Below are 11000 nucleotides of genomic sequence, written 5' to 3' on the forward strand. Positions count from 1 at the left end.
GAGTCTACCGAACACCTCTCTCCATATAGATGCCAAAGGGTACCTTGCCATGTTCCAAATCGCCGCTGTGGCAAAAGTTCCGATATCGGATGCCCCTGGATGAGAATGTGTTGCTTTCTGGATCTTATTCATATTCTCTCTCTTTCTCTCTCTCTCTCTTGCCGTAGCTGAAAGAGACTTGACTTATTTCTTAATATAATCTGTGCTATTCAGTGTTATTCTGTCTAATTCTCTCCTTCCTTTCTGTGATCCTCTCATTTTTTCCCCTCATGTTCTCTCATCTTTCTTTTGCTCATCCTTCCTCCATCCAGAGGTTGTCATGTCTGGAGCTCTGTGGATGTGGATGTGTGTACCTCCTTTCTGCCTCCCTCACGTCACGATCAAGCTCTTCAGCCAATCAGCCATCAACTCTGCAACCTTTGCCCTCTGGCTTCCCCACTAACCACACACTCTTTCAACCCTCTGCCCTCCCTATCTAATGTTGTAGCACAACCGTGAATGTGAACCTTAGATACAGAAAACAAAATGCTGTTTATGTGTGTGTGAGTATGCGTGTACTTCAGTGTTAACCTTTACTTAATATACTATGAGAAAAAAAAAAACGAACTAAAAAAAAAAAATTTAAAACGTGTATTTAGATTTGTTCTGCATTCCGCATACAAGCTGAGTTGGAATGGTGGATATATGTTGGTTTCTTTGCGCATATCCCAAACGGATTGTGTTGTTAAATGTGGACCGTGTTCGGTGTGTGTAAACCTCACTGGCCAATCCCCACCCCTTCCTCTTTCCCTGCTGTCCAATCTGATGCTGAGCTGTGTTTATGGCATTATTAAACACTTGGTTGTACTATCCAATATGACCGTCCATCCTCCCACGACTCATCTGTCCAGCCTCTTTGAGAATACCTCTGAAACAACGTGCGACAAGAGTTCTTAAACTTGGGCCTCTAATCTGGATTTTTATCACAGGAAAACAGATATCATATGGCGCTGTTCACTTTGTGTTTAACAAAACATTTTTTCTTTCCTTTTGGGGGGAATTGTGTGATATATGGAGAGAAAAAAAGTTGCGGACTGTGTTCAAATTGACATGCATTTTAGAATATTTTGATGATAGTTTACACATATTTTTCTTTAATCTTTATTTTGAGAGAATTGTATCATATATTTTTAGTTATTTCAACATGGGGGGGAAAAATACAGATTCAAAACGGTCACGCCTCCTTTGTACATATCTCTTAGCGGTTATTCAGAGGCAGTATTGAATGCAAATTCTTCCCAAAGTGGTAACTGTTGCTCTCTCTGCTGGTATGGAATGGTATTGCATCACAGACTGCAACACCGGATACATGTTGGATTGGACTGTAATCCAGTGCTCTCAAAGATCTTCTTTCTTTGTCTCGTTCTCTGCATGACTTCACCGTTTGACAAGGTGTGTAACATTTTGGCATGTGGAGGTGAGAGAGACAAGAAGAGTTTTGTGGACATATTTCGAAATGTACCCTCAGTCCTCCGAAGGTCATTGTGAAGCAATGGTCAGTGCAATTACACCTATACTCTCCTTGCAAGCCTTGGGGACTCTCTCACTCTAATGCACTCAAATATATGCTGGGTGTTGTGTTGTTTATTTCCAAAGTGACTATCTTAATCCATTGTGGCATTACAAGGTATTGAAAGAAAATAAAGATGATTAAAACACATAAAACAAAAATAGAAAGTGGGTAAATAATGTCTGCTAAGTATTTGTATGAAGGCTGTGTTGTTTTTGGGTTAATGGATGGCATTATCCCTCCCCACCCTGACCCCCCTCCCCCCACTACCCCTATGTGCATGTGAGTCTAAATAAGATGCAATAAAATGCAAATACACTGATCCAAACGACCCTCACGCCTCATCACTTATCTCTCCTGGTTTCATCTGCTCGTAGATTAGATTTTGGATCTTTAGCCTCAGTAACCCCTTGAAAATTCTTATTTATTTGATTTCAATGGGCAGGTCTTTATGGACAAGAAAATAGCACTCATGAGTTTGATTTTGACATTAAACAAATATCAATAATCAATCCATAATGTATACAAAATTGCAATGCAAGGCATCAGGATTCAGGATTCAATATTAGCAAACTGATGTTTTCAAGGCTTAAACCACCAGAAGAGATTGGGAACAAATGACATATCTATACATTTCATGCAGATGCAGACTCAGACAAACAAAACCTTCTCTCATACATATCCTTAAAAATCAAGTGACATAGCACCATTAGAGCTCAAAAGGCTAGCACCAAATTAAACCTTTGTATGCTATTAGCATAGTGGTTTCGCAAAGAAAGCAAGCTGTTTACACAAAGTAAACTGACACAAAACACCTAGACTTTTGTCTTTCAATCTAAACACTAAAGCACTTAGGAAAAATTAAAACTGTCTAAAGTTGTAAAAAAAAAGACTACCTTAAAAAGAAAACAAACTCACGCTGGAGAAGTTTCAAACTTGGATGATGACAGTGAAGTTAATATATGGTGAAACATGTTTTGATACTCTAATCTTCCAAAACAAACATTGCACTTCCTCACCATCTTAACTTTTTAGTTCAGTTGCACATATGCAACAAGGAACTTTGATCTAGACTGCAAAAGTTGTTTACAAGTTGTGATTTCAACCAGTCTCTCTGTTGGGATAAATAAACAGTGTGTCTGTGTATCAAGGTATAATCGGTAACATTTTGACTGTCATGATAGCAGAAGAAGAAAAAAAGACCTTTATGTATTCGGGGGAGGTTGCATAATGATAGCTTTGCCAGGTGCTAAAATTTCTGTAATTTACCTTTTCACTTGACATCTCTGAGGGACCTCTGCATTAGCTAGCTTGTGAAATTATGATATGTTATTAGCATTAGTTGTGTCATTTGTGGGCCACTGTCACTCAAGGAGACTGGTTGGAGTCCCTATTGGTTGTTGATTGTGGTAACTAGACAAAAAAATCTTACTGATTGTACCTTTAACAAGCCTAGTACTGATGTACTGAACTTAGATCACTTCTTTGCTGCTAAAGCCTGACTAACCACACTGTCACTGGAGTGGTATGCTGGTCTTAGATCAGCAGTTCAGTTCTTTGGAAAGATGAGTCCATATCTTCCTCAGATCTCTTGTAGACCATTTACTTCCCCATCTCAAACCTCTTTACACAGACTGGGATCTCCATGGATCCAGTGACAGATCTGGGCATATTTGGACGGAGTGATCCTCATTGCCACATTAAAGTCCCTCTGTTCACCTCCTTCCACCTCCACCCACTGATGCCCTGAATACACACCAATCACTTTCCGTTGCCACTTCCCTTTCTGGCCTGCAGTGCCAACATCCTCTCTTAGGCGAATGTAGACACCTGCACCAGCCGCACCCTGCTCCGCATCACAGTGTTGGTACATGAGATCGTCAGACTCCTTTGCCACAGAACAAAACCGATAGACTATTTTCTCATCCCTAAGACCATCCAGCAAGACCTTTTCAGTGTCATAACCTGAGAAGTGGATCCGTGTCAGGGCCTTGGCAGAGGGAGCCACCCCAAGCTTCATGTGCTTTTGTTTGACAGCTTGTTTCAGCTCCAGAAGGGCATAATCATAGTCAGGTGCAACAGATTTAGGCGAGTTCTTGGCGTGGATCCAGCCATTGGGGATGCGAGTTTGTTTGACCTGTGTCCATCGAAACACGGGCCACTTTTTGAGTTCTGCACTGCGTCGCATTCGTCTTTTCGGGTTGCCTCTTCTTCTAATCTCTTGTCCCTCTATGCCTCCCTGAGCACCTGTTCCCTCCACATCTCCTTTCCTCCCTCTCCCTCTCCGCCTCCCAACTCCACCCCCCTGTCGGCCTCTCACCAGCTTTCCATCTATGCTATTCCACTCCTCTCCTTCCTCTAAAGTCCCCTCTTGTATTTTCTCATCTCGTGTCTCCCCCTCTCTTCCCCTCCCTCCTCTCCTCCGCCCTCCCATCCGCCTTCTTCCTTTTCCTCTTTTAGACTTGAGCTGTAACACCCCAACTTTAAGCCTTCTCATGCCTTCCAGATAGTCCTTCCCATCATGGACGCAGTGGGCTGCGGTTAGCACATGCTTTGGGGATACAAGGATCCCAGAGCACCCTGTGGAGAGGCGGACTGCAGTAGAGAATGGGTAGTTGGTGGTGAACCGCGAGTCAGAGATCACAAAGCGCCCATCTTCCCCATAAACCTGCCTTTTCTTGCGTGTTTGTGTTGATGTGTTGACAAGTGCACGTGGAGATGTCTTGTTGAAGCCAAGCAATGTGATCTTTGTTTGTGTGCATGTGCCATTTGCATACATCGTCTCATATCCTAGTATCTTCTCTTGCTCGGTCTGGTCCAGGGGAGGTAGGGTGCTTTGGCACTCTATCCCACATAGTCTCCATGTTCCTTCTCTCTTATCATCCTCTTCCTGCGACCAGAAGTTCGGGGTGTCCAAAATCTCTGTGTGTCGATCCAGTACCACCGGGACACTTTGCTTGGACCACCTGTACACTTCATTGTCATCATCTTGAACGCCGACCCCAGACACCACCAAGGGACTCACACAAAGCAACAGCCACAGCAAATGTATGGTGTCCATCACACTGAAATGACAGATGCTCATTACCTTTAACAAGCCATTGTATCAACTATACATGCCTTTGTTTTATACTCTGCATGCACAGTGTATAGCCAGAAGAGGGCGCACAACCTCAATATCGGGTAGTGCCATTGCAACCCTATTGTAACAATGAATAACTAGGTGAGCATGCAAATGAGCAACGTTTTGAAACTCAAAATTGTTCAGTTTAGAATCAACCTGATGTGCTTGACATTTATATTACTGTACAGTGTAAGGGATTGGTTGCTGGTAAATGCAACACTTCTACACTGAGTTATTGACGTGTGATTTCTGTAAAAAAAAACCCTCTACATAACAGTAACTAAAAAAGCAATAAAAACGTTTTCACAGGTGGGAAAGTCTGCAACCCTTATAACAAATACCCTACACATAGTAGTCGAAAAATAATACACAAACCATCGCTAGGGGCGAAAATTATGGAAGATGAAAAAGTACAAAGTGTTTAAAGTAGTCCTACCTGCAAACATGCATGAGACACCAGGGCGATTTCCGGTAAACACTCTCGTTTAAATGAACCAGAAAAGACAATTTATCTTAACAGGTTGCAGGTACTCGAAAATCCTCGTCCCATCATTGCCTGGGCACCAAACAACCGGAGCGCAAAAAAGAAGCCGGCGTCTGCAAGATCCTCACAGGAGTCTCAGTTCAAGCATTGCAGGACGAGATGACGAGCCAACAGAAGGGGGAGCCATTCGAGTCAAAGAGAGCTGAAGTATGAATGAAGTTTTTGATCATGTGATAACATTTTAATTTAAAGTCAAAATCAAAGCCCATGGGCTACGGAAAGAAATGTCACGATCCCCCCCCCACCGGATTCCACAAATATTTTCATTACGTAGGCCATGCGCGGCACAGGTACGGACGCTTTGGAGTATTTTAGACAGCATGGCTGCAAGAGTCATCCTGGAAACTGGGTTTCTCCACAAAATGTCGCCTTTATAGTCCGTGTTTATTCGGCGCTTATGTGGTCGAAACCGTAAAATTCAGATTTACGCCGGGTGAAGTTTGATGTGCTGCTTTACAAACACGCATAAAATAGAGGTGATTAATCCTCCCGAGACCTCCGCGGATCTGAGGGGGACAACCTGCGTTTCAACTCCCGCTGGTTTATTTTGACAACTGACGTGCCACGCCGGCCAACAGGCGCTCATTCAGCGCATGGACCCCGGACCCCTCCTTTCTGCCCCCCCTTCCTCCATCCCCCTCAAGCAGAGGTCGTAACACTGCGCATGCGCCTAACAGACAAGGACGCAAGGGCGCAGTCACTCATTGTCAATACACACACACACACACACACACACACACACACACACACACACACACACACACACACACACACACACACACACTTTATGCTGAAATGTTACAATGATATGCCTCATTCCACTCCAGTCTCGCTATCGCTTCCCCTCTCTCTCTCTTTCTCTCTCTGTCTGTCTGTCTGTCTCTCGCTCACACACACATCTTCAAGGAAAGAATCAATGAAGACTGCTGCCATGTATCATACTGACAGGAAGATCATGCAGCTGTTGGCAAGAACATCAATATTTAAGGTGGCGATATAAGAAGCTTTGCGTTGTATTCGCCCATGTTGATCAATTGATCAGCAGAAAACATTGCAATCTGTCTGACATAGTATTTCTTTTACATTGTCAACACAATGCTACATCGCCATGACCTTTTACAAGTGGAAAGAGTTACAGACACTATCTATTTATAGACCAATGAATATTTTATTTCTTTTATTTAATAGATGTACATATACATGCGTTAAGATAGTTTGTACATATTTAGCATATTAACATATCCCATAATATTTTTCCAAATAACGGATGTTTTTTTGTTTTTTTTCTTACAAAGTGGCTGTTCAGCATTTAGGAATTTTACAAGTGCTGGGATGGTAGTCAAGATCATGTAAACATGAATGAGTGAGATGATGGGGGAAAACAAAAACATTTACAGTATACTTGGGTTAGTTATCTTTACTTTGACACAAAGTTTACCTAAAGACGCATGAGGGAGACATCCAGTTTGACATGTTTCAGGTGTTTTTCGCGTGCTTGGACGCGTAGAGTATTTACTTCCATCATACACACTGGGATTCATCAGGGACAACAGTGGGTGGGTTTGTTTTACATGTTGTCCCTTCTCCTTGAGGCGGTTTTAATGAAGAGCTGACCAAATGTTGACACGGGGAATGAGGTGTGTGGATAAGTATTGGAAAGCGATGCAAATTGCAATGGCATCGATCCCCTGTTTTCCTTAAACTTCATTTGAATGGCAAATGTCCCTGTTCCTGTTACATGTCCCCATCTGAAGATTGCACGTAAGATAGAATAATGTCTTCCTCTTTCACAGGGTCGTTTAATACGGTGGTGTCAGTACCAACAGGTTCAGCTTGTCTCTCAGTCAGTAAACAACGCAACACCTCAACCTCTCCGTCGTCAGTACCAACACTTCCAGCACCTCCTCTGTGTGGAACCTCAGCGGCCTGGTCCCCTCGGTGCTCCTGTCCCTCTGCGTCCTGCTGGGGGTCCCGGGCAACCTCATGGTGATCACCTTGCTTGCATGAGATCATCTGCGGCTGCAGCTCTCCAGCCTGCACAACAGTTTGAGGATACATTTGGCGGTTTTGGACCTGTTGTGCCTGCCCACACTGCCCCTGTGGATATACACTGAACTCTACAGCTGGAACCTGGGACTGATAGCATGCAAGGTCCTGTTGTATCTTGTATACTGCAGTGTCTATGCCAGCGTGCTTACAGTGACTTGGCTCAGCATCCTGCACTGTATTCAGGTGCTTTACATGACCTGGCTGGGAAAGGCAGCACAGACAGGGTTGCTGGGTCTCCTCTGGGTAGTCGCATTAATCCTGTCAATCCCCATTTTGGTAGTTCGACAGCTCATTAAAGATGAGAAATGGTTGACTTGTCAAGCGGTGTTCTCTTTCGATGCCCAGCAAGCTCTGGTGTTGCTGATGGAAACCCTGCTGGGATTTATAGTTCCCTCCTCTCTCATGGTGTCTGCTTACACCTGCCTCAGCAGGGCAGTAAACCAGAGAGTGCTCTCTAACATCCCACGGACTGCCAAACTCATGACCAATATCATCGTGTCCTTTTTTGTTCTGTGGACGCCACTTCACATAGTCAACATTTTGCGTGTGGCAGCCATTTTACTCGGCAACGAATCCCTGAAGAAGTTTTGTGTGAAGAGTTCGGAACATGTGTCAGCAGTTGCCTGAATCCACTCCTCGACACCTTTGCCTCCCAAAATGCTCGTGCGGTGATGTTTGGACACAACAATTCTTGAGCTTGTCTCTCCACAGGGTCAGTCTGGTCTTTTGAGATGTGCATGCATCAGCCTCCTCTTGCTGCTGTAACAGTGTTGTATGCAAATCTGTTCCAACAGATGATTTAACTAAAATTAGTTAAAGGAATCAATTTTAAGTAAATATTTTCAGTTTCTCATGAAAACGTAATATTATGAGCTAAATCACAAAGATAAAAGGGGGAAAAATCTTCTATCTATCTATCTATCTATCTATCTATCTATCTATCTATCTATCTATCTATCTATCTATCTATCTATCTATCTATCTATCTATCTATCTATCTATCTATGTATCCATCCATCCATCCATCCATCCATCTATCCATCTATCTATCTATGTGAATCCCGTGAGTAAATAAACCGTTAGCAGATAGTTAACTGGAAAGAGTGGGTGTATGCTGAAAAGGCTAGACTAAGTTTATGAAATTATAGAGAAAAATTTGCCTGCTCAAGATAAACGTTCTTAAGGTAACTGTATGTTGGGGAAGTTTGGGCCAGGAGCGAGTGAATGACACGTTGGCTACATTTGCTAAGTTGCTTGCGCTCACAATGCGTGTTGTTTCCTCCTAGACCCAAGGAACCATTGGTTGTGTATTTTCATGAGGACTGTTACTTCTTTCATGAGGACTGTTTATTCTGTCAACAGTGACATGTTTGTTTGAGTTGAGTTTGTTGAGCAGTGAGTACATGTTCTTGTACTTACACTGTTTGAAGACAATCTTGAAGATAATCTTATTGTGTTTTAAGAGATCTTTGCACGCATCTCCATCGGGGAAGAGGCCTGTGCTGGAGTGTTCACTGAAGGTTTGTTTTGTGGTTTGTTTTTTTTCTTGTTGATATTGTTGCATCAGTCATTTTGAAACTACATCACCACCTGACTTTTATGGGTTTTGGTGACATAAGCTGTAATGAAAGCTACGAACAGCAGTGCTTAAATTTAAGTGAGAGGCTAAATTGCAAGCGTTATTCAACTGACCAACTAAAGAGCACAAATAATAAGTATTCATTACTACACCTAAATATTAGAAGCCTAAATAAACATCATGACTAATTAGTCTCTTTTCTGTCCAGTGTAGGCCATAGTTTTGATGTAATTGGCTGCAGTGAAACTTGGCTCAATGATACTAGGTTTTATGTAGAGATCTTAAACCTAGATGGTTATAAATTATATAATAAAAATAAAATAGGCAGAAGAGGTGGTGGAATATGTCTGTACGTGAGCTCTGGACACTCAGTGAATGTCTGTGACAATATTTAATTGAAGATGATCACTCCGACTCGCTCTTCATTGAGATAAATATAAACAATGGTAAAAATCTTATTATTGATTGACCCCCAGATTCCAATCTTGACACCTTCAGTCTTAAACTGAAAGAAACTTTATATTCCATAAATAGAAATATCAAAGATTGTGTTATTCTTAGGGATTTCAATATCGACATTTCTAGAGAGGATACTGCAAAAAATTATTTTATTAACGCATTATATTCCTCCTCTTTCTTCCCCACCATAAACACTTCTACTGTAACGTGCATGGATAAGAAGACACGCTGGCCGCTGGCTCGCAGGTCTGACCCTTTAGTCTAGCGGTTAGCGATGTCTCCTGCGGTGCGGGCGATATGGGTTCGCTTCCCGGCCGCGGCAGTTCCTGTGGTTGCGTTGTCCCCTGAATTCGCTACACTACCAGAGTATCAAAAAACAGCAAATCTATCATTGATAACTTCATCACAAACATTCGTGATGCCTGTACTGACTCGGGTGTGGTGCTTTCTGACATTTCAGATAATTTTCCTATTGTGTTATTCATTGATCTTGTTAAGACAACAGCTTCAAGCCCTAAATCAAAAGTTCAAGTCCTAAATGAGAAAATGCTGCTACAATTATGTGAAAACCTGCGAACCGTAACATGGGACTCAGTCTATGATTGTAATGATCCAGATACTGCATGTAATGCTCTAATTAGTGAAATAACAAACTCCACTGAATGCATCGTACCCAAAAAGATCGTTAGAAGCAATACAATAGATCACAATGTCTGGCTTACAAAGGGAATCCTAAAATCCATCAAACATAAGAACAAACTTTATAAACGCTACATTAAAACCCATAGTGATACTAATAAGGAACAATATACCAAATACAGAAATAACTTACACATATTATATGAACTAGTAAGATAAATTATTACACAGAACTCATTAAAGCATCACATGGGGATTCAAAGAAATCCTGGAAGGTTTTAAACAAAGTACTAAGCTGGGGTCGCAAAAACGCTGTGCTTCCTGACACCAGCATTATACAAAATGCTAGTAGCACCAGCAGTAATATTAATAATGCTGATATTAGCAATACTGATCTTGCTAATAACTTTAACAATCATTTTATCTCCATAGGTGAAAATCTTTCCAACAAAATTAGCAAACCGCAGGGTGCCACTTTCAGCCAATATATACAAAAAAACAAAACAAAAACATTTGAATTCATTTTTCTTGAAGCCAAGTGACAAAAATGAAGTTTCTAAAATCATCATGATTATGAAAAGTTCACATACAGCTGGCACAGATGAAACCTCTAGCAAAATGATTAAAGCCATTGTGAACAAAATTATGGAGCCACCTGTCTACTCTACAAACCTCTCATTACTTTGTGGGGTTGTGCATAATATGGCAAAGATTGCTAGAATTGTTCCAGTCTTTAAATCTGGTGATAAAAAATGCACAACTACCGTCCAATATCTATATTGCCTACAATATCCAAAGTACTAAAGAGAGTTGTGTATAGCAGATTAAGTGATTACCTAGAAAAATCTAATATTCTTGTTCTGTCTCAGTATGGCTTCAGGAAAAAGAGCACCACATACATAGCGATTCTTGAACTTATTGGAAAAAAAAATCATTGATGCTATTGATAAAGGAGACTGTGGCATTAGTATTTTTCTGGATTTGTCAAAGGCATTTGACACTATTGATTTTGAGATTCTTTTAAATAAATTGTATCATTATGGGGTCAGAGGTATAA

General features: G+C 41.6%; 1 protein-coding gene and 1 pseudogene across 1 annotated transcript; one reads left to right on the forward strand and one right to left on the reverse strand.

The window, feature by feature from the left end:
• Positions 1 to 1814: 1814 nt before the first annotated feature.
• On the reverse strand, positions 1815 to 5268 carry LOC130125187 (serine protease 23-like). The gene is made up of 2 exons (XM_056294675.1): positions 5110 to 5268; positions 1815 to 4614 (listed from the first exon to the last, which is right to left on the reverse strand). Exons 1-2 carry the CDS (start codon positions 5121 to 5123, stop codon positions 3165 to 3167), a joined length of 1464 nt encoding a protein of 487 aa, XP_056150650.1. The 5' UTR covers positions 5124 to 5268; the 3' UTR covers positions 1815 to 3164.
• A 1281-nt stretch (positions 5269 to 6549) lies between these two features.
• LOC130124827 (leukotriene B4 receptor 1-like) lies at positions 6550 to 7893 on the forward strand (annotated as a pseudogene).
• Positions 7894 to 11000: the final 3107 nt, after the last annotated feature.

The sequence above is a fragment of the Lampris incognitus genome, chromosome 15 (genome assembly GCF_029633865.1).
Source record: "Lampris incognitus isolate fLamInc1 chromosome 15, fLamInc1.hap2, whole genome shotgun sequence".
Taxonomy (NCBI): domain Eukaryota; kingdom Metazoa; phylum Chordata; class Actinopteri; order Lampriformes; family Lampridae; genus Lampris; species Lampris incognitus.